This window comes from Panthera tigris, chromosome B2, assembly GCF_018350195.1.
Source record: "Panthera tigris isolate Pti1 chromosome B2, P.tigris_Pti1_mat1.1, whole genome shotgun sequence".
Lineage (NCBI taxonomy): Eukaryota > Metazoa > Chordata > Mammalia > Carnivora > Felidae > Panthera > Panthera tigris.
The window spans coordinates 96,603,979-96,626,581 of record NC_056664.1 but is presented as its reverse complement, the minus strand read 5'-3'; the positions used below and the strand labels follow the sequence as shown (position 1 = coordinate 96,626,581).

The following is a 22,603-nucleotide window of genomic DNA, read 5'->3' as shown; positions in this document are numbered from 1 at the left end:
GGGCAAAGGACCTTAATAGATACTTTCTCAAGGAATATATATATAGATGGGCAACTGATGCATGAAAATATGCTCAGCAGTACTAGTCATCAGGCAGATGCAAATCAGAACCACAATGAGGTAATGCCTTAGACCTGTCAAAATGGCTAAAATAAAAAAGACAAGAAATAACAAGTATTGGCGAGGATGTAAAGAAAAAGAAATCCTTGTGCACTGTTGGTGGGAATGTTAATTGGTACAGCCACTACAGAAACTGGTATGGAGCATCCTCAAAAAAGTAAAAGTAGAAATACCATATGATCCAGTAATTCCGTTACTGGGTTTTTACCCATAGAAAGCAAAGACATTCATTCAGAAAGATACATGCACTCCTATGTTTATTGCAGTATTATTTATAAGAGCCGAGGTATAGAAGCAACTCAGTATCCATTGATAGATGAATGGATGAAGATGTGGTATTCATTTATACAATGGAATATTATTCAGCTATAAAAAAGAATGTGATCTTGCCATTTGTGACAACATGGATGGACCTGGATCTAGAGGGTATTATGCTAAAGAGAAAGGCAGGTATCATATGATTTCACTTATATGTGGGACTTAAAAAACAAAGCAAAGGAATAACCAAAAGGCAGAAACAGACTCATTAATATAGAGAACAAACAGGTTGCCAGAGGGGAATGGGACGGAAGAATGGGCAAAATGGGTGAAGAGGAGTGGGAGATACAGACTTACAGTTATAGAAAGAATAAGTTTATAGATAATAGTCTAAGAAGAAGTCTATAGAAGGAATAAAAGGTACAACATAGAGAATATAGTCAATGGTATTATAATAGCATTGTGTAGTGACAGATGGTAGCTGTGTTAGTGGTGAGCATAGCATAACGTATAAACTTGTCAGATCACTATCTTGTATACCTGAAACTAATGTAACATTGTGTGTCAACTATACTTCAATTAAAAAAAACAAAAATAGGGGGGCACCTGGCTGGCTCATTTGGTAGAACATACAACTCTTGATCTCAGGGTTATGGGTTCAAGCCCATACATTGGGTGTAGAGCTTACCTTAAAAAAAAAAAAATAATAATAAAAGATAGAAATTATGGTTTAGGTGAAAAAAAATTGAACTCTTTGAAAATTGTTGCTGTTTTTTTAAAGGTACTTCTGCATTCTGTCTCTTACTGTGGAGCTTTGTTGAATAGAAAACTACATTGTATCCTATGTGCATATGTTCTGGGAAATAGAAATACTGTTAAAATTAGATTTGGACATAAACATAATCTTTTGCCACATGGACTTCAAAAATGCCTTTCTTACGATCTTACTGGTCATTTTTGTGTGTGTCTGTCTTGTCTCCTTAACAACGTAAAGTTTTTGAAGGAATTGAAAATTTCTTTCAGTGTTTTTTTTTTAATATCTATTTTGGGATCTGAAATAAAACCACTCTCATTTTGTGCCTTGGACCACTGCCCAGGTCAAAGGTTATATTTCTTTTTAGGTGTTAAAAAAATCACTCTGGGGGCGCCTGGGTGACTCAGTTGGTTAAATGTCTGACTTTGGCTCAGGTCATGATCTCATGGTTTGGGAGTTTGAGCCTGGTGTTGGGCTCTGTGCTGCCAGCTCAGAGCCTGGAGCCTGCTTTGGATTTTGTGTCTCCCTCTCTCTTTGCCTCTTCGCAGTTTATGCGCGCGCGCTCTCTCTCTCTCTCTCTCTCTCAAAAAGTAAATAAACATTAAAAAAAATTTTTTTTTAAATCACTCTGTCACTTTTATATTGCTGGATTAGAAAAGCATTGTTTCAGCAGGTTTTTCCCTAGTCCTTCTGGCATTTGTTTTAGGAGAAAATTGTGACCTCAGCACAATGCAAAATGACCTTTTCTGTAGCATTGGAATTTTCCAGGTGTTCATTTTTTTCTTTTGAGAATGTGGTACCAGTTTTGGAGGGATTATTATTATTAATTTGTAGTGGGTTTATAAGTAGGTATATATTCTTAAAGTATAAGCAAAGCTCATTGAAGAAATTTTGGAAAATGTATAAAGATATAAGAAAAAAGTCCCTGTAATCCTCCCTGCTTGCTTAGAAAATTTCTAAAGTTTTATCTTCCAACTTGAACTGGCAAAACTTCAGAACCCACAGGCCAACCAGGAATTTCTCTAAAGTCTCAATAGTTAGCATTTTCTTTAATGTAGAATTCCTTGCTTTCTTCTCTTTCTTTTTATCTGATTTCAGAGAGGCTTTTCTTGATTTCCTGAAATTAATATCTATAAGAAGTGAGTTGGTTCATTAATAGAGTTTGTATATGTGAGTACTTTGCAGATGTGGTTTTCTAATTTTGCAATTTTGTTCTTAATGCTAGTTTAACTGATGAAGAGTCCCGGAAAAACTGGGAAGAGTTTGGAAATCCAGATGGCCCTCAAGGTGTGGTAAATAATAATCAAAAATTACTAGTGGTATAGTGTATGTGTGTGTGTTTGTGTATTTAAATGAAAATATTAATAGATTGAAAGGAATATTTTGATTCTTAGTTTGTGAATAGGAAAATTATAACCTCAAGGAGTTAAATAGATATGTAAATTGAGTTTCCTTTAGCTAATTTTTATTTTTCTTTCTAGCAGCCAGTTTGAAAGATAGAACTCAGATTGGTCTGATGAGAAGAGTGATCATTGTCATTCATTTCCAATTAGCAGTTGATAAAAGTTGGATGAAAACAATGTTTTTCTTTATTGACTTTAAACATTTTATCATATATTCATAGTGTTTACATAATGACATATAAAAAAATTTAGATTTACTAAGAAGGAATTCATATACTTTGGTCGAGTCCCCCCTGCCCCCACTTCTGGAAAAATCCATCGACTTTTCTGTAATGGGAACACACATAATATAATCTTTCTGAAAGATTTTTTTTTTTGGTGGGGGGAAGAGTTGGGGTGCAGAATTTTGAAATATAAATAAATAAAATTGGAAGTGCAGATTCTTCAGAAATACTCTTCCTATTTTAGCCACAAGCTTTGGAATTGCCCTGCCAGCTTGGATAGTTGACCAGAAAAACTCAATTTTGGTGAGTACATGTAAATAGGACACATTATAATGTGCTAGATATATCTTAGTACTATAGAGAGCTATATCAAAATACTGTTATGCTGTCTTTAATTTAACTGTGTATTATGAAAACTTTTTATATAATAAAGAAAAGAATTGGTTCCCATTATTAGGTTGTTGTTTGGGGCGGTATGGATTTTTTTTGCTTGTTTTTCTTCAGAGGAAGGGCAGTGTGTTCTAAATGTTGTTTTAAAACCTTAAAGCTGTGGTGATTTCTTTTGAAGGTAGTTTCAGGTTGGGTCATTTCCTTGGTTTGGGGAACTATGGTTTTATATGGTATGTATCCTAAGTAGTGCTCAAAATTTAAATTATCCTTCATTTCACATTTACCCAGGTGAAATTAATGTTAATATATGTTAAATTAATGATATATATTCCATATGGTACTTAGGGAGGCAGTAGGGTATCAGACTTTTATTTGGTGATAGATTTTACAACTCTGAAACATCAGGAATTAACTTACTGTTCAGGAATAGATGTTTCCCTATTTCACATATCTTAAAAATGATTAGGAGCTATCTTTGAAGCAATAAAAAAATTCATATAGTCTGTAATTTGTTTTGAAAATGGCTATTTAATGTTATTTTATGGCTGACAAACATTTGTTATCTTAGGGATATATGCTTTCTGTGTGTGTCTATCATGCTTAGGATTACCGTGGGAATACTGGAGAAGAGGATAGTTAGCTACCAGATTTGGAATCAAGCAGCAGGAGAAAAATCTAAGACCAATAGACAGAAATTACTTGTAAATAGAACATTATGAAGTTGCTCCTTGATAAGGAACCAGGATTCTATTATTTATTTCCAAGGCACTAACTACTTACTAATGTGTAGAGCTATAAGTATCTGACTGGAAGGAAAATATAATTTATAAAAGCTGTTTTGCTGGTATTATTTACAGAGCAAATTAAAAGGTGACTTGTTATATTGGATAAGAGCATAAGTTTTAGAATTGAAATGCCTGGATTCCAATCCACTTACTAGCTGTGTGACATAGGACAAGTCCTGTAACCTATGTGTGCTGCAGGTTTTCTATTTGCAAAAGAAAAATAATAACAGTAGCTTTCTCATAAAATTTGAAAATGAAGTAAGAATTAAATGAAATAATATAAGAGGAGTGCTTTTTTTTTGTTTTTAGGAGTTCATTTTTCTTTTAAGAGCTAGCAAATGGGGGAGGGGTAGAGAGGGAGGGAGACAGAATCCCAAACAGGCTACATGCTGTCAGCACAGAGCCCAATGTGGGGCTCGAACTCAGTAACTGAAGTCATGACCTCAGCCGAAATCAGGAGTCAAATGCTTAACTGACTGAGCCACCCCGCTCCCTGGAGAGTGCTTTTGTTAGTGCCTCCCCCATGCAAGCCTCAGGGTAAGTGTTCATGGATGTTTTTATAATTTACCTGTGAAAGCCATAATTTTTTTTCTCTTCAATTCTAGGTTTTACTTGTATATGGATTGGCATTCATGGTTATCCTTCCAGTTGTTGTGGTAAGTGCTAGCTCTTTTTATTAACTTTTTTTTGGAAAGGGAATTGGTGGCGTGCTTTGGAGCCTCCTATAATTTGTATTAGAATATAATCCATTGATCCTTGAATTTTAAGAATCTTCTATTCATCTATACTTTAAAGGTTTTCTAAAGGTGATATCATTTAAGTATGTGAAAGTATATCTCCTCCCATACAAAAGTTACATATAAGTGAAATAATACAGGTATATTTAGAGTTTGGAATGTTTTCCTTTACCGTCTCCCTCAACTTCATTTCTTTGTTAGAGATAATCACTGCTAAGTTTGGTGTTCTCCCTTTCAGATATTTTTCTATGGATTATGTTTACATACACACTTTACAAAAATGTGGTCTTTCTATCATTCTGTGACTTCTTTTGCTTCCTATGTTGGAGATACACCTCATTTTTAAAAACAGCTACATAATATGTCAATATGGAAATACCATAAAGTTTATGATTTTACTGTTACTTTTGTGACTGGTGGTTTTCTTTCTGATCTTAGAGTTCCTGAGTCCCATAGTGAGACTAATAATTAACCTGTCTTGCCTTCTTCATAGGTTTATTATGTGAGGATCCAGCTGTATGGAGTCATGTGAATGAAAGTAGTATATCAACTGTAAAATTGTCCTGCACTTATCAAATATTTATTGAATCCATACTGCGTGTCAGGAACCAGCTTGTTGCTTTTATAGCGATGGGTTGTTTCGTTTCTGTTTTGTGTTCAGTTTCTAGCTGAAACTTAAATGGTTTAATCATATATATGTAGTGAGGTGGGTTGGTGTTTAGGTGTTGGGCAGTATAAATACTTGCTAAATAATTTGAAATAAGTAACAAAGGCATTTGTTCTAAAGCTCAGGTATTGTTATTGGTTTTATGAACGCTTAGGAAATTTGACCGTAACATATTCTGCATTAGACTTAATATTTATTGTGGTTTTGATGCTTTATTTATTGTTTAATTTTATTTGTGTTTTAGGGCTCTTGGTGGTATCGCTCAATACGCTATAGTGGAGACCAGATTCTAATACGCACAACACAGATTTATACATACTTTGTTTATAAAACCCGAAATATGGATATGAAACGTGAGTAAATTTAAGTATCTGTGATAGTAGATTATTTTCTGAGTCATTTATTTGGAGTTGATACATACTCCACTGGAAACCTTTTATTTCACAGTTTTATACTCAGTTCATATAACTAAAGCTGGAGGAAAGTGGCTGGTACCCTTTATCACATGTATTTCTATTATTTCCATTTACTCAGCTATATATGTTTTTTACCCTACAAATTTTATGGTAAAGCTTCATGTGGGTTAACTTTGTAATAATACTAGCTAATATTTCTTGAGTATTTGTTGTATGCCTGGCATTACTATGGATTATGTAGATATTAACTCATTTAATCTTTACTGTTTTTAAGCACATTTGATAGATGGGGAAACTGAGCTTAAGGAAATATTAAGTGGTAGAGTCAGGATCGAACTCAAGCAGTCCGGTTCCCAAGTCTTAAATCGGTACATTACACTGTATTAATCTCAGTAAAATAAGTCAGGTCTTGGGCGTGCTGAAAGAAAACTGTCAGGATATTTCATTCCCAGAGTCTTATTTCAGAATTGCTTTTTAGCAAAAAAAAAAGTTCCATTTAAGATACTTTCTTTGATTCCATAAAGCTAACACTGTAAATTTTATCTTTGGAGTATGTAGTGTTTGTTGCCTTTCAGAATCTCTGCTCATCAGAAATCATAGACCTGTCATAGACAAGCCCTGCTTCTCTTCCTTGGGGAAAAAAAAAGAGATGATACACGTTTTAAAGTTTTAAATTGTGTCTCACTGGAGAATACATTTTTGTTCCAAAACCTAAATGGACTTGTCTGTACTTTGGATTTGCCAATTTAACTAATTTTTTTGGTAATGAGAAAGAGACTCCTCAGGGTCATGTGACTGTGTGAACAGATTTTTTATTTCTGAGAAATGAGCAGATCTTTTATTTCTGAGGAATGAGTGAGTTACTCTCCCTTATGCACACATGTCATTCTTCCTTATGTTGGATTGAAATATTAATATGGAAACTTAGCCCCTTATGAAAATGTTTCATGTTTATAATGTCTTTTAACGTGTTTTTTGCATCAGTGAACTTGATTTCTGTTTTATTCCTGAGTGTGGTACTTAGCCTTATACAGTACTATCAGAAAAGCATTTTTTAGCTGGTGGGCTTGATTATATATCCTTGGTTACTTTAGTGTTGGTATCGTTTACATAGTTGTCTCAGGAATAGTTGTTTTCATGAAAACATTTGATAGCGGTACCTTACACATATTACTGTGCTTACTGTGTGTCAGGCACATTGGGAGAAACTGAGACCCATAGAAAGGTGAAGAATATTGTCCTACATCATTTAGTTAGGGAGTGAAAACTCCAGGGTCTATGCCCTTAAGCTCTACATTGTCCTGCTTTTAGTGAGCACATTGTATGTATTTTCTGCTGGAAGGTGAGATTGATGACTATAGGTGACTATAGTGCCGGTCATTAAAAAGCTTGAATAGGGACGCCTGGGTGATTCACAGTTGGTTAAGGCTCTGACTCTTGATTTCAGCTGAGGTCGTGATCTCATGGTTCCTGAGTTCGAGCCCTGCACTGGGCTCTGTGCTGACAGTGTGGAGCTTGTTTGGGATTCTCTCTCTCTCCCTCTCTCTCTGCTCCTCTCTTGCTTGTTCTCAAAATAAGTAAATTTTAAAAAAATTATTTAAAAAAATAAGGAGCTTGTATAGACTAACAAGTAATGCTCATAGTGTATGTAGCTGCAAATCATGTGTATTTCAAAGAACATGTCCCGCAAACCCTTCAGGGTTCCATGATAAAAATTTCTGTAAATTATAGAGTATTTCAGTTTACTTAAGGTTCTGAGAAGTCATCAAGTGAAGAAACCTAAAACTCGTTTAACTCATTGTTTCTCAGTCTTGTTTAACCATAGAGCCCCCTTTGTCACATAATAGTTATTAACATCGTATGGGATACTTTGTAGAAAGTTTCTGTGGAACACATGCTTAAATCTAGAAACGGATGCTATTTGAAGTGATTTTAATGCATCCAGTTGCTTTGGGGCCCTTAATGTATGTTTCTATTCACTTGTGATAAGTAATACTGTACACTTTTAAAAAAGTGAAATGTTTCTTTTTTGTTGGAGAAATGAGTACTTAGTATTGGAGTTCAGATGATTTTTAGCTTTTTGCGCAATTGGAAAACTGCCTCACTCTACATTAATAAAGTATCCTAGGAGAGGAAATTAATAGATGAGCAAGTTTATTTGTTTACCTTTATATTTCTTTTGTTTTCTTAGGTCTTATCATGGTTTTGGCTGGAGCCTCTGAATTTGATCCTCAGTATAACAAAGATGCCACAAGCAGACCAACAGATAATATTCTAATACCTCAGGTTAGACCTGTCTCCTAAATTCCTTGATATAATAAGCATTTAGGTATTAAAGTTAATGCTTTTCAGTATATAGATATTTTTAATAATTATTTTATTTACTCTAGCTAATCAGAGAAATTGGCAGCATTAATTTAAAGAAGAATGAGCCTCCACTTACCTGCCCATATAGCCTGAAAGCCAGAGTTCTTTTACTGTCTCATCTTGCTAGAATGAAAATTCCTGAGACCCTTGAAGAAGGTATTTATGATTCTAATATCTGCACGGTTTTAATGGTACAAAAGCAACGGATTTAATTAGACTTCATGGTGCAATGTTTTTGTTGCTGTTCTTTTTTGCTCAATCAAATAATTGCTCAAGGATCTTTTAAAAAGAAATCTTTATGCTACATAATTACTTCACAGATATTTTGAAGGTCTAAGTCCGATATTTTGGCAAATGTTAAAATTTAGTATTTCAAGGTGAGAGAATACTCTGAAAAATGTTTAGTCAGTTGCAGATTATACAAAAATTCCTAGTGACTTTTTAAAAAGATTTTATAAGCTTTTGGGGGGAAGAAGAAATGGATTTCATAATCAGTACCTCAGTCAGTTCCACAACTACCACCACCACTTCCAGCTGTGGTTGCTGATAAAGTGTTTAATCTTTATTTAAAGCTTCCTAAGTATTTGCAGCCACCTGTCTATTTAAAAGAGAAGCAGTGGGGCACCTGGGTGGCTCAGTCGGTTATGCATCCAACTTTGGCTCAGGTCATGATCTTGTGGTTCATGAGTTCAAGCCCCGTGTCAGGCTCTGTGCTGACAGCTCAGAGTCTAGAGCCTACTTTGGATTCTGTGTCTCCCTCTCTCTCTGACCCTTCCCCGCTCTTGCTCTCTCTCTCTCTTGCTCTCTCTCTCTCTTGCTCTCTCTCTCTCAGGGAGTGAATAAACATAAAAAAAAATAAAAATAAATAAAAGTAGTGGATTGGGACAGTGGTGTTTCCAAGAATACCATGAATTTGTCTTTTTTTTTTTTTTTTTTTACTTGCATGATTTCATTTGAAGTTTTAAAAGAAAGTTATTATCCTTCAGGAATAAGTGTTCTTTCTGAATGAAGCTCCTCCTCTGCCATTTTTAAGCCAATAATATAATCAAATGCCTTTGAAAACTAGGCCAATTGATGATCAGTGGTTGATGATAAGATAGGATACTTAAGATGGAATGAAGGATCTCTATTTAGGCATTGTTATTGGAGTTGCAAGTTTACCGGTAATTCTAATGTTCCTAATGTTCTGTACAGATACAAAACCATCTCCCTTTTTACCAGTTATCTAAGAAACAGGGAACAGATATTTTTTTAGGTTGAGTACCAACCCCATGGATGATCTTAACAGTTAACTATTAGGTGCAGTAAAAATGACTCTGTCTCGTTCCTTTTCCTTCCCCTCTTTATCATCCCCTCTCCTCTTTCTGCATGGAACTGACATTCACTATCAATCTTAGTCTTTGGACTTATTCATAGTTACAGAAACTTAGGTATACAAGAAGAAAATTTTTAAGGTTCTTAAATATAGTAAGATTAGAATTAAGTTTAAGACTATTCCCTCCAAACAAGGGAGTTAACTTACAAAGCACAACACTTATAATATTAAAAATTTGAAACATCATATCTGAGCTAGAATTTTCTGACTGATTTTTGACAGTGCTGCTTAGGAGAAACTTCAGCCTGCAAAATTCTTATTAGGTCGTGTGTGAAATATTTGTGGGACAACTTAAATTTAGTGTTAGTCTTGGACTGTAGATGATAAAGATGTTATAATTGTAAAAGTAGAATGATTCGTTTCAGGTTTTGTCTTGTTTTGCAGATCAGCAGTTTATGTTGAAAAAATGCCCTGCCCTACTTCAAGAAATGGTTAATGTAATCTGCCAACTAATAATAATGGCCCGAAGCCGTGAAGGTGAGGTGGAAATGTAATTAATTATGTTGTACTTTTTCTTGCAAGCATATGCAGATTACACTTCATAGTTCTAAGATTTATGAGTACCTACAGTAATTCTGCCCGTAGGTTGAGTCAGCTTTCCCACTTTTGTTCATGGTTTTTCTTACTTCTTTCCTATATTTTCCATTATGTAAAGTCTTTATCACAACTCATGTTTTTGAATTTATTTATTGTTTTATTGTTTGTTGTCACGTATTGCTTGCAAATATTTAATATGCCTCTTCTCTCCTTTGAATACTTTTAGAGTTAGGTTATTCTGTATTTTAACAGTGAGTTTGAAATAATTCTTTAAGTGACGTAACGATGATTTATCTGATATGTAGTGTTTTTCACATGAAGGGAAAAAAAGTGAGGGGGAAGAAAAAGAATGAGGGAGTTTGTGGTCAGTAATGGAAAGGGAGACTCTTAGGAAAGGAGATAATGGTTGTGGTTTGTTGTTATGGCGGATGTCAGTTCTTGGCATGGTGTCAGTATTTGATACTGATAATTTGCTATTTGTGGAAGTGATGCAAAGAATTTTTCTGTTAAATCAGTGCTTCTTGCTGGATAATGATTATTGCATTTGAACAAGTTTGTGTATTTTTGGTATCTTATAACTTTTAAAGGAAAGTCAGCACTGTGATCTTAAGATATGAGGTGTTAAGGATAGTCTCATGTATCATGTTATTGTGATGAATTGTATACTCCTGAACGTATAAAAAGTCCAGCCTTGTTTTTTCTTTTCCTCCTGTTCTTTCTAAGAAAGGGAGTTTCGTGCTCCAACTTTGGCATCCCTAGAAAACTGCATGAAGCTTTCCCAGATGGCTGTGCAAGGCCTTCAGCAGTTTAAGTCTCCCCTTCTGCAGCTGCCTCACATTGAAGAGGACAATCTTAGAAGGGTTTCTAATCATAAAAAGGTAATTCTTTGCCACTTTAAAATCTGTTTTACGCAGTTTGTTATGTTACTTAAATAACGAGAAAAGTGTTCTAAAAGTTTTTATTACGAATTTCTTAGATTTAGAATATCTTAAACACTCCAAAACTATCCCTCAAGTGGTTCTGTTAACAATTTCTTGATTAGGTAGGTGTTGTATCATCTTTTACCTACTGTAAGTTATTTTACTACTTTGGGGTCCAATACATTTTAGCAATTAGCACTTTATTCCTTATATTATGTTACCAGAAATAAATATACAAAGTAGAAGTGCAGTGTATGCTTTCCAGTCATTAATACCTGGCTTAAAGGTTGGGCAATGGTTTATCGGTTGAATAGGAACAAAAAAATTAAGTTTTCAAAAAATAAGTAGATCAAATAAAGATGCTTCTTATTTAGAAAATGCAGTCTGTAGTAAAGATCCAACAATGAATCTTAAGATATAGCAAAAATATGTATAAATGAAAAAACTTGGAAATACAAGAAAAAAACTAAAATTATAATTCTGATAGGAGATTTTAAATATTGCTTTGTATATGCTAGACAAAATGGGCAGAAGACAGACATTGGATTTGATGGTATTTTTTTTAATGTTTATTAGTTTTGAGAGAGAGAAAGACAGAGACCAAGCAAGAAAGGGGCAGAGAGAGAGGGAGGCACAGAATTGGAAGCAGGCAGAGCCCGATGCGGGGCTCGAACTCACAGACCGTGAGATCATGACCTGAGCTGTAGTCAGCCGCCCAACCGACTGAGCCACCCAGGTGCCCCTGGATTTGATAATATATTAAGGTAGAACTAATGTATATTAGAAATTTGCATTTGAGTTTTCTGTCCTTTCAGGTAATTGTATTGCAATTATAAATTTGTTCACTTAAAACAAAAATTTTTTTTTAATCTTTATTTTTGAGAGAGAGAGAGACAGAGCATGAGCAGGGGAGGGACAGAGAGTGAGGGAGACACAGAATCTGAAGCAGGCTTCAGGCTCTGAGCTGTCAACACAGAGCCCGACAAGGGGCTCGAGCTCACGGACCACAAGATCATGACCTGAGCCGAAGTCGGACACTTAACCGACTGAGCCATGCAGGTGCCCTGATTTGTTCACGTTTCTAATCGAAAACTTTGTAATAGAAAAGTGGACATTCCACACACCTCACGATCTAATCCCTGTCTGCGAAAGTAAAAATTAACTAGCACCAAATGGCTGGAAATTAACACTCTCCTAAGTATCCCTTTAGCCCAGATGGATATTAGTGCAGTAACAGCTATATTTAGAGAACAACAAAAATGAGAAAATTGCATAGTAAAACCATAAGGATGCAGCTGCACTTGGAGATAAATTCATACTCTTAAAGGTTTTTATCATTAAAATTGAAAATATGGGTCAGCAAACTGAGCATAGAAGATGACAATCATTCTTGCTTGGGTCAAGAGTCTATGAATGTTACTGTCTTTTCCTCCTAACTTTATTTTTTCTAAAATTAAAAAATTACTCTGTTTTAACTTTGTAATAGAAAAATTCTTAATTTGAATTTCCTTGGATAAAAGGCCATGAAATGCTATAAAGTTGTATTGTTTGCTTTGAAATGTGTATGTAGATCTTCCTCAGCTTATAGTGGGGTTACATCCTCATAAAGCTATCGATTGTAAGTTGAAAATATCCTAAGTCAAAAATGCATTGAATACATCTAACCTACCAAATACAATAGCTTAGCCTAGCCTACCTTAAATGTGCTCAGAACACTTACATTAACCTACGCTTGGGCAAAATCATCTAACACAAAGCCTGTTTTATAGTAAAGTGTTGAATATCTGTCTCATACAATTTATTGAATACTGAACGTGAAAAACAGAGTGGTTCTAAGTGTATGGATTGTTTACTCTTGTGAGCACGTGCTGACTGGGAGCTACTGCTCACTGCTGCTGCCCAGCATCATGATGATATTGTATTAAATATCACTAGTCCTAGACAAGATCAAAACTCAAGAGTATGGTTTCTACTGAATGCATATTGCTTTGGCAGCATTGTAAAGTTTAAAAGCTTTAAGTAGAACCATTGTAAGTTGGGGACCCTGTGTAATCTTAACATTTTTTTAAAAGTTGTTGGATTTTGTTTTAGTAAACATGCTAATTTTCCTTTTGTGAAAAATTCTATGACTTTAGGATTTATTTTCTTTCATCTTCTCTCTTTTAAAATTCAGTACAAAATTAAGACTATCCAAGATTTGGTGAGTTTAAAAGAATCAGATCGTCACAATCTACTGCACTTCCTTGAAGATGAAAAATATGAGGAGGTTATGGCTGTCCTTGGGAGTTTCCCATATGTGACTATGGACATAAAATCACAGGGTAAGTGGGAGGTTTCCGTGTTGAACATTGTTTCCCTTTTGATAGACTGGCTCCTGTTTATTTGGTTTAAGGTTCTCAAAACATTTGATATCATAATGTGTAACTAGACTTTCCAGAACTGTGGTTTACATGTCACATTTGCTGTGATAGAATATGATGTATGCTTAATAGTTTTGAGAACACTGATATAATCCTCTAGAATCTTACTTTTATGATCCTCAGAATGGGATTAAGCTTGAGGACTCTCTGTTCTGTAGTTCAAGTTTTAGGAATATCTTACCTTTTTAAAGAATGAAGGATTTTCAGATGCAGTGAAAGATCTTTGAAATACATATATTGTTAGTATGAAAGAAATAGCTGCTTAGTTCTAAAATTCATTTTAAGCCCAATTTACTTATGTTAAATAAACCTTGGAAATTACCGTGTTCTGTGCCACATTTCATGTGTTTTTCTCATCCTGTCTCTATGTTTATGTCTGTTGGGATGAAAATATAGAGATTATTTTTCTACCTACACAGTTGGCCAGTGAGTGTCCATTATAATAGTTGAATAATAGTATTTTACAATGGTGACAGAATTAAGAGATTATCTGCTCCATTCCTTCATTGTAACATTATTCTGAGTTTTGACATTTACTAAGTTACTGTTGTGAGAACATTTTTGTGGGACCAAAAATACAAGGATGTGTTAGGGGTGGTTTCTGTCTGTAAGGGGTTTATAGTCTAGTTGAGGAAAGAGGATATAAACATAGGATTAAAACCAAGGAATCATAAAGCAAGTGTGAAATGAATGACACGGACGTTGTGTCATTCATGCATTCAGCAACTATTGAGTGCCACTCATTTATCTGGGTGTTGGGGAAGCAGTGGTGAGTTAGACAAAGCCTCTACCTTCCTAAGTTTGCATTCTAATGGAATTGAAAAGAGATAAATGACTCTCAAAGATTGGGGTGTTTGAGAAAGTAAGGTAAAACTGCAGTCTGGTTTCAAATCGGCTGGAGTGTAGGATACATGTAGGGAGTGCTTTGGTGAAGAGTTCGGATTTCCTTATGGGTTTGTGAGTCTTCAAACACTTAAAAACAGTAAAAGTTTCATTTAGGACCAATTTAAGTCAGAAACTATGCAGGTAAAAAAAGAAAATAGAAACTATTCAAGTAAAATCCAATTTGGGACTTAGGAGATAACTCTGATAATAATCAAGAGCTATAAAAAAGTACATGCTGCTTAGAAAAATGAATGTCAGATTTTCTCGTTAGAAGTAAGAATATTCAACCTCATTGGGAAACTTCATGATGTATTTCATTCCATAGCCTCTTGTATAGACAATTTACTGTATTTTCACAGTGCTATCCCAATGTGTAATATGAGAAATATAGTTAATGGAGGGAGAGGAGAAGCAGTTTAGAAGCAGGAAAGGGGCATCTGCATTATCTAGTGCTGGAGATGGTGGATCTCTCTCCCACATTGCCTAGAGGCTGTATAGAATCACCTGTAGGCTTTTTCTTCACCGTAAAGCATCAAATGGCCGGTAGATACAGTTATAGCTATTAACTCGTGTGCAGTGCTCATGCACATACAACTGTGCCGTGTTGATGAATGTGTAGCCCAGATTTGATAATGGAAAGATAATGGAGACTTCCAGATTGAAGAAAGGATATTGTATCCTTCTTGATGCCTAGCTGTTGCACCTCACAGCCAGTAATTGAAGAGAGATAGTGATAGTTTGTTAGAGGCCATTCTTTTCCAACTGGTAGTGTGTTAATGTAGGCCACAACAGAGTATGCTAATCTACATCTATGTAGAATAAACATAACAAGCTCAGAAAAATCTATAGGCAGAAATACATAGTGAAGAAAACTCTTACAGATAAAACTTGTAGGTGAAATGAATTATTTACGTATTTGAATAAGATCTGTTTGATGTTGTAGTAATTTATTTTAACATTTATTTTAATGTTACTAATTTTAATGTTAAGCTTATCTTACTAGCTTTTGGCAATATGTGTGGCAAGTGTAGAGTTTTTTTTTTTTGGCAAATGTGGTTTTAAAAAATTAAACAATTGCAAAAACATTGTGAAAACTTTGAAAGGTGTTTTTTAATATAAACAAATCTTGAAAGTTTTTGCCTTAAAAAAATAAATTTAATGTGACTTGGAATACTAGTCCTAATTACCTTATTTCTGACCGGCAGGCTGGCATTGATGATATAGTTAAAGTCTTGTGAATACGAGGTTTGCATAGTTTAAGAGAGTAACAGAACCCTTTTTCATATCGGTATGAAAGAAAGGTGTGGTATAGCAGTCCTCACATTATACTTTGTTTTAAAACACCTGGGTTTGAAACTTGGCAGTGCAAATATAGCCATTATGTGACCTCAGGCATTTAATTTTACGTTAGTTTTGAACGTCAGTTTTTTCTTTATTTTTTTTTTTTTAATTATCTTTTTTTATTTTAGAGTGAGTGTGAGTTGGGGCGAGGGCAGAGAGAGAGAGAGAGGCAGGGTGCACGCTCCAGCACAGAGCCCATCGCAGGGCTCAATCCCATGACCCTGGGATCATGACCTGAGCCGAAATCAAGAGTGGGATACTCAGTTGACTGAGCCACCCAGGCGCCCCCTCAGTTTCTTCTTTAAAATGGAAATAATAGTAATGCTTCATAGGGCTATTTTATTTTTTAAATTTTAACTTTTATTTTATTTTATTTTATTTTATTTTATTTTATTTTATTTTATTTTAGAGAAAGCGAGCATGGGGGCGGGGAGAGGCAGAGGGAGAGGAGAGGAGAGAGAGAGGAGAGAGAGAGGAGAGAGAGAGAGAGGAGAGAGAGAGAGAGAGAGAGAGAGAGAGAGAGAGAGAAACAGTCAGTCTTAAAGCAGGCTCCACAGTCAAGCCTGACATGGGGCTTGATCCCACAACCCCGGGATCATGACCTGAGCTGAAATCAAGAGTCAGACGCTCATCTGATTGACCCATGCAGCTGCCCCTTCATAGGGCCATTTTAAAGATTAAATAAGTACATTGTTGAAAGCATCTAGTGGAGCATTTTATACAGAATAGACAAATTATTTTTTATTGAGTAAGTTTAAAATGTGTACATGAAATACTGAAGTACCAAATTGAATTTTATTTTTTTACTTTCATCTTCTAGTATTGGATGATGAAGATAGCAACAACATCACAGTAGGATCCCTAGTTACAGTGTTGGTTAAATTGACAAGGCAAACAATGGCAGTAAGTAATTTCTTACTTTTATTCTTTAAGAATTACATGTTAGAAAAAGAGTTATGTGTTAAGTAGTGAAGGGGAATAGGAGGTATAGGCTTCCCCAGTTATGGAATAAATCATGGGATTCAAGGTACAGCATAGGGAATATAGTTAAAGGCATTGTTAATGGTCTTATGTGGTGACATAGCATAATGCATAGAGTTGTTGAATCACTATGTAGTATGCCTGAAACTAATGTAACATTGTGTATCAACTATACTGCAGTGAAAAAAGGGGGAGAGAGTTATATGTTAAAGTTCTTTTATTTATTTTCTCATTTTAAGTCATGTATTCTTAAAGTCAAAACTATTGTAGTCGTAAAATCTAATTTTGCAAGTCCTTTTAGCTGTTTTGACATTTTAAATAAATTTTCAGTTTTTCACATTAGTTTTTACATACAAAAAAACCCTTGGAAAATAGGTTAATTCTTCATGTGATGATTTGTTAATTCCCTGTAAAACATAATAACAAGGCAATGTGCATATAGTATTTAAACTGTAAAGTTTTATACAAAGATTAATTATTGATTACTGTTGAGAATTTCTTTACCTATTCTTTAGTCAATTCCTTTTTTTTTTTTTTTTAACATTTATTTATTTTTGAGACAGAGAGAGACAGAGCATGAACGGGGGAGGGTCAGAGAGAGGGAGACACAGAATCTGAAACAGGCTCCAGGCTCTGAGTTGACAGCACAGAGCCCGACGCGGGGCTCGAACTCACGGACCGTGAGATCATGACCTGAGCTGAAGTCGGCTGCTCAACCGACTGAGCCACCCAGGTGCCCCTGTTTAGTCAATTCTTTAGAGAATTTACTCTCAATTTTTTTATTTTAAAAAATGTTAAATTACAGTGAAAATATTTTTTTTTCTAATTATGTGAAAAATTCATGCTGTCTGGGGAAAAAAGTTCAGGCGATGTAGAAAAGTAGAAGAAATTAAAATGACCTAAAGTCCTACCACTCTGAAATTATTGATTTTGAAGCGCATCACTGTAGATACCCTAATGCATGAATAACTGTGGGGCTAAATGATGTTTTTACTATCATGGATTCCTTCTCTAACCCACCTTCCTCAGGAAAGCCCTTGTCAGCCCCAGACCAGAATTTAGTCTTCTGTATATCTTTTCATGTCTTTCTTCATGCTCATATTTACTCTCTGGACCTTTACAGTTGTATGTGTATATACATACTGGTACCTTTCTCATTCCTTTTCATTAAATCCAGTCACATTGTATATGTTTCCTGTATCTTGTTTTTCTCAGTTTCTATTACAAATTTGCGTTACCTCCCAGGTTAGAACTTGTTTTTGATTGTACTATTTCAACTCTACTTATTCACCTAATGGCAGATCTCAGCCTGTTCTATTCTGGGGTCTGTGAACATCTGTAGGAAACCTAGTATGCATTTAAACACCGTGTGTAAAATTTCTAATGGGGTGCCTGGGTGGCTCAGTTGGTGAAGCGTCTGACTTCAGCTCAGGTCATGATTTCGTGGTTTGTGGGTTGAAGCCCCCCCGTTGGGCTCTGTGCTGACAGTTCAGAGCCTGGAGCCTGCTTCAGATTCTGTGTCTCCCTCTCTGTCCCTGCCACGCTCACACTCTGTCTCTCTGTCTCTGTCTCTGTCTCTCTCTCAAAAAAACAAACAAAAACGTCTGTTAGGAAAAGCATATTTTGTAGTAGGATATATCAAATTAAAGATGTTGGTTTTATGGTAGCAGGTGGTAAGGAAACATGTGTGTCATGGACTCTGGATGAGACGTGCCCTCTGGGAGAAGAGGAAATTCTAAGCCAGTGGCTAGGATTGGGTTAGAATCCAAATTTATACTACCCTCATGCTTTGGAATTCCCAGCCTGAAAAACAAGCAAAAGTTGGCCTTGAACTGTTGAACTTCTGGGATAATTGGTAGAAGAAAAAGCAAAATTTCCCTGGAAGAAGGGAAAGAATCAACCATTTATCTTCCAGTTCTTGTATGAGCAGTACCTGAGAGTAATTTAAGTATTAGAATCTAGCTAAAAAATGAAGAAATGAAAAAAAAAAAATGATGAAGCAGAGATGATAGAATTAGACAAGGGGCTGGCACACTTTTTCTATAAAGGTCCAATTAATAAACGTTTTAGATTTTATAGGCCACAGTTTCTGTAGCAACTACTGAATTCACAAATGGGCATGGTTGAGTTCTAATAAAACTTTATTTAAAAACGAGGCAATGGGCCATAGTTTGCGGACCCCTGAATTAGGCTAATAGTTTAGAGCCCAAGTTATCATTGTTTTTATTTGTTAGCTTTAGTAATTCCAAGGAGTTTATAAATACAATGAACATCACTTACTGTCTTCTAGTATAGATTCTCACTGAAATCTTACTGGAATTTAAATCCCAAATTTATGGCTTTTGTACTGATCCTAAGTGGATTATACAGTGGATATGTCTTTAGGTTATATGGGTTTTTTTGGTGTTCCACTTCTTAGTCATTTAATTAAATTATTTAAACTTTTTTTCTAAGTTTTTGTTTGTTTGTTTGTTTAAGGAGACTCTATCCCCAGTGTGGCACTTGAGCTTATGACCCTGAGATCAAGAGTCGCACTCTCTACCAATGCAGCCAGCCAGGCGCCCCTCCTTAGTTACTCTAAACTGTGGAATATTTTTTACTTTATAATGAGTTTACATATCTTATAAGGCATTGCATTTATAAACTTAAGTAGACTGTACTTGTCAAATGTATTCAAGACAGATGTGAGATATTTTAGAAGGTAACTTCCAAAGTGTAAATTAGTAATTGCTAAATTTGTACACATCATTTAGTAATTGGTAAAAATCTCCTGTTCTTCCTTCACCCACCAATTGTCACCAGTTAAAAAACGTATTGGTCATCTATTTTGAAAGACTGCTTTGTTTATCTGAAAGATAAATGTAAGTTGATAGAGATATTTTTCTTCTCTCTACCTCCAGGAAGTATTTGAAAAGGAACAGTCCATCTGTGCTGCAGAGGAACAGCCGGCAGAAGATGGGGTAAAAACTTGATTTTTCTTACCTATCTTTCCTGGTGAAGGAAATGTTTTGTTTAGTTCTGATTGATTTATATTGCTGTGGGAGAGTAATTCAGTTTATGAAAACATTTAGTTTAACCATTTTTATCTAAAAATTACTATTGACTCCCAAATGAAACTATTGTTATAACTTCTGAGTGTGTATGTATGTTGTGATTTACAGCAGGGTGATACTAACAAGAATAGGACAAAAGGAGGATGGCAACAGAAGAGTAAAGGACCTAAGAAAGCTGCTAAATCGAAAAAAAAGAAACCTTTAAAAAAAAAAACCTACACCTGTGCCCTTACCACAATCAAAGCAACAGAAACAAAAGCAGGCAAATGGAGTTGTTGGGAGTGTAAGTTAATACTGTTATTATCATTATCTTTATTTTCATGTAACTTATACTAAAATGTTCAAATCCTATGTGTATAGCTCCTGAAATTTTACATATATGTGTATGCATGATACCCAGATTAAGATGGAAAACTTTAACACCCTGGAAAACTTGCTTATGCCCCTTCTCAAAGATCCCTCCCTTTACCTCCATACCTTCCTGTTCTGGCTCTTATTACCATAGATTAGTTTTGTCTATCTTTTTTTTTATGTTTGTTTATTTTTGAGAGAGAGAGAGAGAGAGAGAGCATACGTGCCCAAGCACAAGTGGGGTAGGGGCAGAGACAGGGGGACAGAGGATCCGAAGCAGGCTCTGCATTGACAGCAGAGAGCCCAACATGGGGCTTGAACTCACAAACTGTGAGATTATGACTTGAGCTGAAGTTAGGCACTTACCCAGCTGAGCCACCCAGGTGCCCCAGTTTTGCCTATTCTTAAGCTTGATATAATTGGAAATGTTTGCTTTCATTCAGCATTATGTCCGTGACATTCATCTGTGTTGTGGATAGCACCTGTTCATTCTTTGTGTGTATGTGATATTCCATTTTTTGAATATACTACAATTTATCTATCTTTGGTTGGTGAACATTTGGGTTGTTTCTAGTTTTTGCCTGTTATGAGTAAAAGTGCTGTGTTCATTCATGCACATGTCATTTTGTGGACATTCATTTTTCTTGGGTATGTGGAATCTAGCATTGGAATTGCTGGGTCACAAATAGGCGTATGTTGAGTTTGTTGAAAAGAGCCTATTTTCCAAAGTTGTACTATTCTATGCTCATACTAGCAAAACCTGAGTCCAGTTGTTCCACATCCTCACTAATATGTAGTTCTACCATTCTTTTTCATTTTAACCACAATGGTGGATTTGTAGCGGTATCTCTGTGTGGTTTTTATTTGTTATTTACTTGATAAATAATGATAATGAGCATCTTTTCATATATTTACTAGCCATTTGGATATCCTCTTTTTTTGTTGGGTTGTCTTATGGATTTGTAGGGTTTCCTTTATATATTCTGGGTATGAGTCCTCTTTACTCTCTTAGTGGTAGCTTTTGATGGTACTTAATTTTAAGGAAGTCTGTTTTATCAATTTTATGGTTAGTGTTTTTGTTTCTTGTTGAAGACATTTCTGCCTGTCACAAGAACCTGGAGATATTTTTCTGTTTTCTCCTAGAAATATTATTTTACTTACTATATTTAGCTTAGATACATCTTGACTTAATTATTGTGAATAGTGTGAGATAGGGATTATGGACCACTTATTCTAGCACCACTTATTGACAAGATCATCCTTTTCTCAGAATTGCAGTGATGGTTTGTCATAAAACAAGCGACCATAACGATGTTTGTGCAGATCTGTTTATGGACTCACTAGACCATTCCATTGATTATTTGTCTATTCTTGTTCCAAACCACATGGTCTTAATTATGATGAGTTTATATTAAGTTTTGAAATATGTTAGTGTAAGTTCTCAAACTCTTCTTTAAAATTGTCTTGCTTATTTTAGGTTCTTTGCATTTCCCTCAACATTTTTAAAATAAGCTTGGCAGTTTCCACCAAAAAAAGCTCCTGGAGTTTAGATGAGGATTGCATTGAATCTGTGCTTCAGTGTAGGGAGAATTCACATGAACAATATTGAGTCTTCTTATTCATAATTATGGTTTATCTTTATTAATTTGGATCTTCCTTAATTTTTTCTCAGCAGTGTTTTGTAATTTCCAGTGGCAGAGGTATGGCACATCTTTCATTAGATTTACTTACCCTTCTGCATTTGATACTTTCTGGTGCTGTTGCATATATAACATTTTTAAAAAATCCATTCTTCAGTGTTTATTGCTGGTGTGTAGAGATACAGTTGCGTTCTAAATATTGACCTTGTATCAAGGGGCATACGTTGACAATATGCGCATACCTTGTTTTATTGCACTTCTGTTTATTGCACTCAGCACATACTGCATTTTTTACAGATTGAAGGTTTGTGGCAACCCTGTGTTGAGCAAATCTGTCAGCGCCATTTTTCCAGCAGCATTTGCTCACTTTGTGTTTCTGTCATATTTTGGTAATGCCCTCAATATTTTAAACTTTGTATTATTATTATATTCACTATGGTGATCTGTGATCAGTGATTACAGCTCTCTGGCAGCTCATGTGATAGCATTCGTTAGCAGTATTTTTAATTAAGGCATGCACATGATTTAAGACATAATGCTGTTTGTACACTTAACATTCTGCAGTATAGTATTTCTATGTAATGGGGAACAAAAAAAGTCATTTGACTTGATTGCATTAATCGCTCTACTGTCTGGAACTGAACTTGCAATATCTCCAAGGTATGCTTGTAATTCTAACCATTTGTAGGTACTTTTAAAAAGATTTTCTATGTACACAATCATGCCATCTGGGAATAAAGATAGTTTTACTTTTTTGTTTTTAATCTTTATGCCTCCTTCTCTTCCTTTTCCTTTTTGCCTTACTCTACTAGCTAGAACTTTCAGTGTAATGCTCGTTAGGAATGGGGACAGTGGTCACCCTTATCATCTTGCTTATCTCCAGGAGAAAGGAAACAAACTGTTAAGTATGATGTTAGCTATAGGGTTTTTGTAGATATTCTTTATCAGGTTAAGGAAGTATTCCCTTCTGTTCCCAGTT

The 22,603-nt window shown here is 35.1% G+C and overlaps 1 protein-coding gene across 1 annotated transcript in view; it reads left to right on the top strand.

Moving 5' to 3' along the window:
- The window catches only part of SEC63 (SEC63 homolog, protein translocation regulator), a 74,319-nt gene that overhangs the window by 28,906 nt on the left and 22,810 nt on the right, over positions 1–22,603 (top strand). Inside the window, 13 exon segments of the mRNA XM_042986919.1 lie at positions 2,358–2,419; positions 3,004–3,062; positions 4,540–4,590; positions 5,583–5,691; positions 7,946–8,040; positions 8,145–8,277; positions 9,881–9,973; positions 10,757–10,911; positions 13,127–13,274; positions 16,420–16,502; positions 19,481–19,540; positions 19,742–19,837; positions 19,839–19,916. Of these exon segments, the coding sequence (XP_042842853.1) occupies positions 2,358–2,419; positions 3,004–3,062; positions 4,540–4,590; positions 5,583–5,691; positions 7,946–8,040; positions 8,145–8,277; positions 9,881–9,973; positions 10,757–10,911; positions 13,127–13,274; positions 16,420–16,502; positions 19,481–19,540; positions 19,742–19,837; positions 19,839–19,916 (1,222 nt within the window).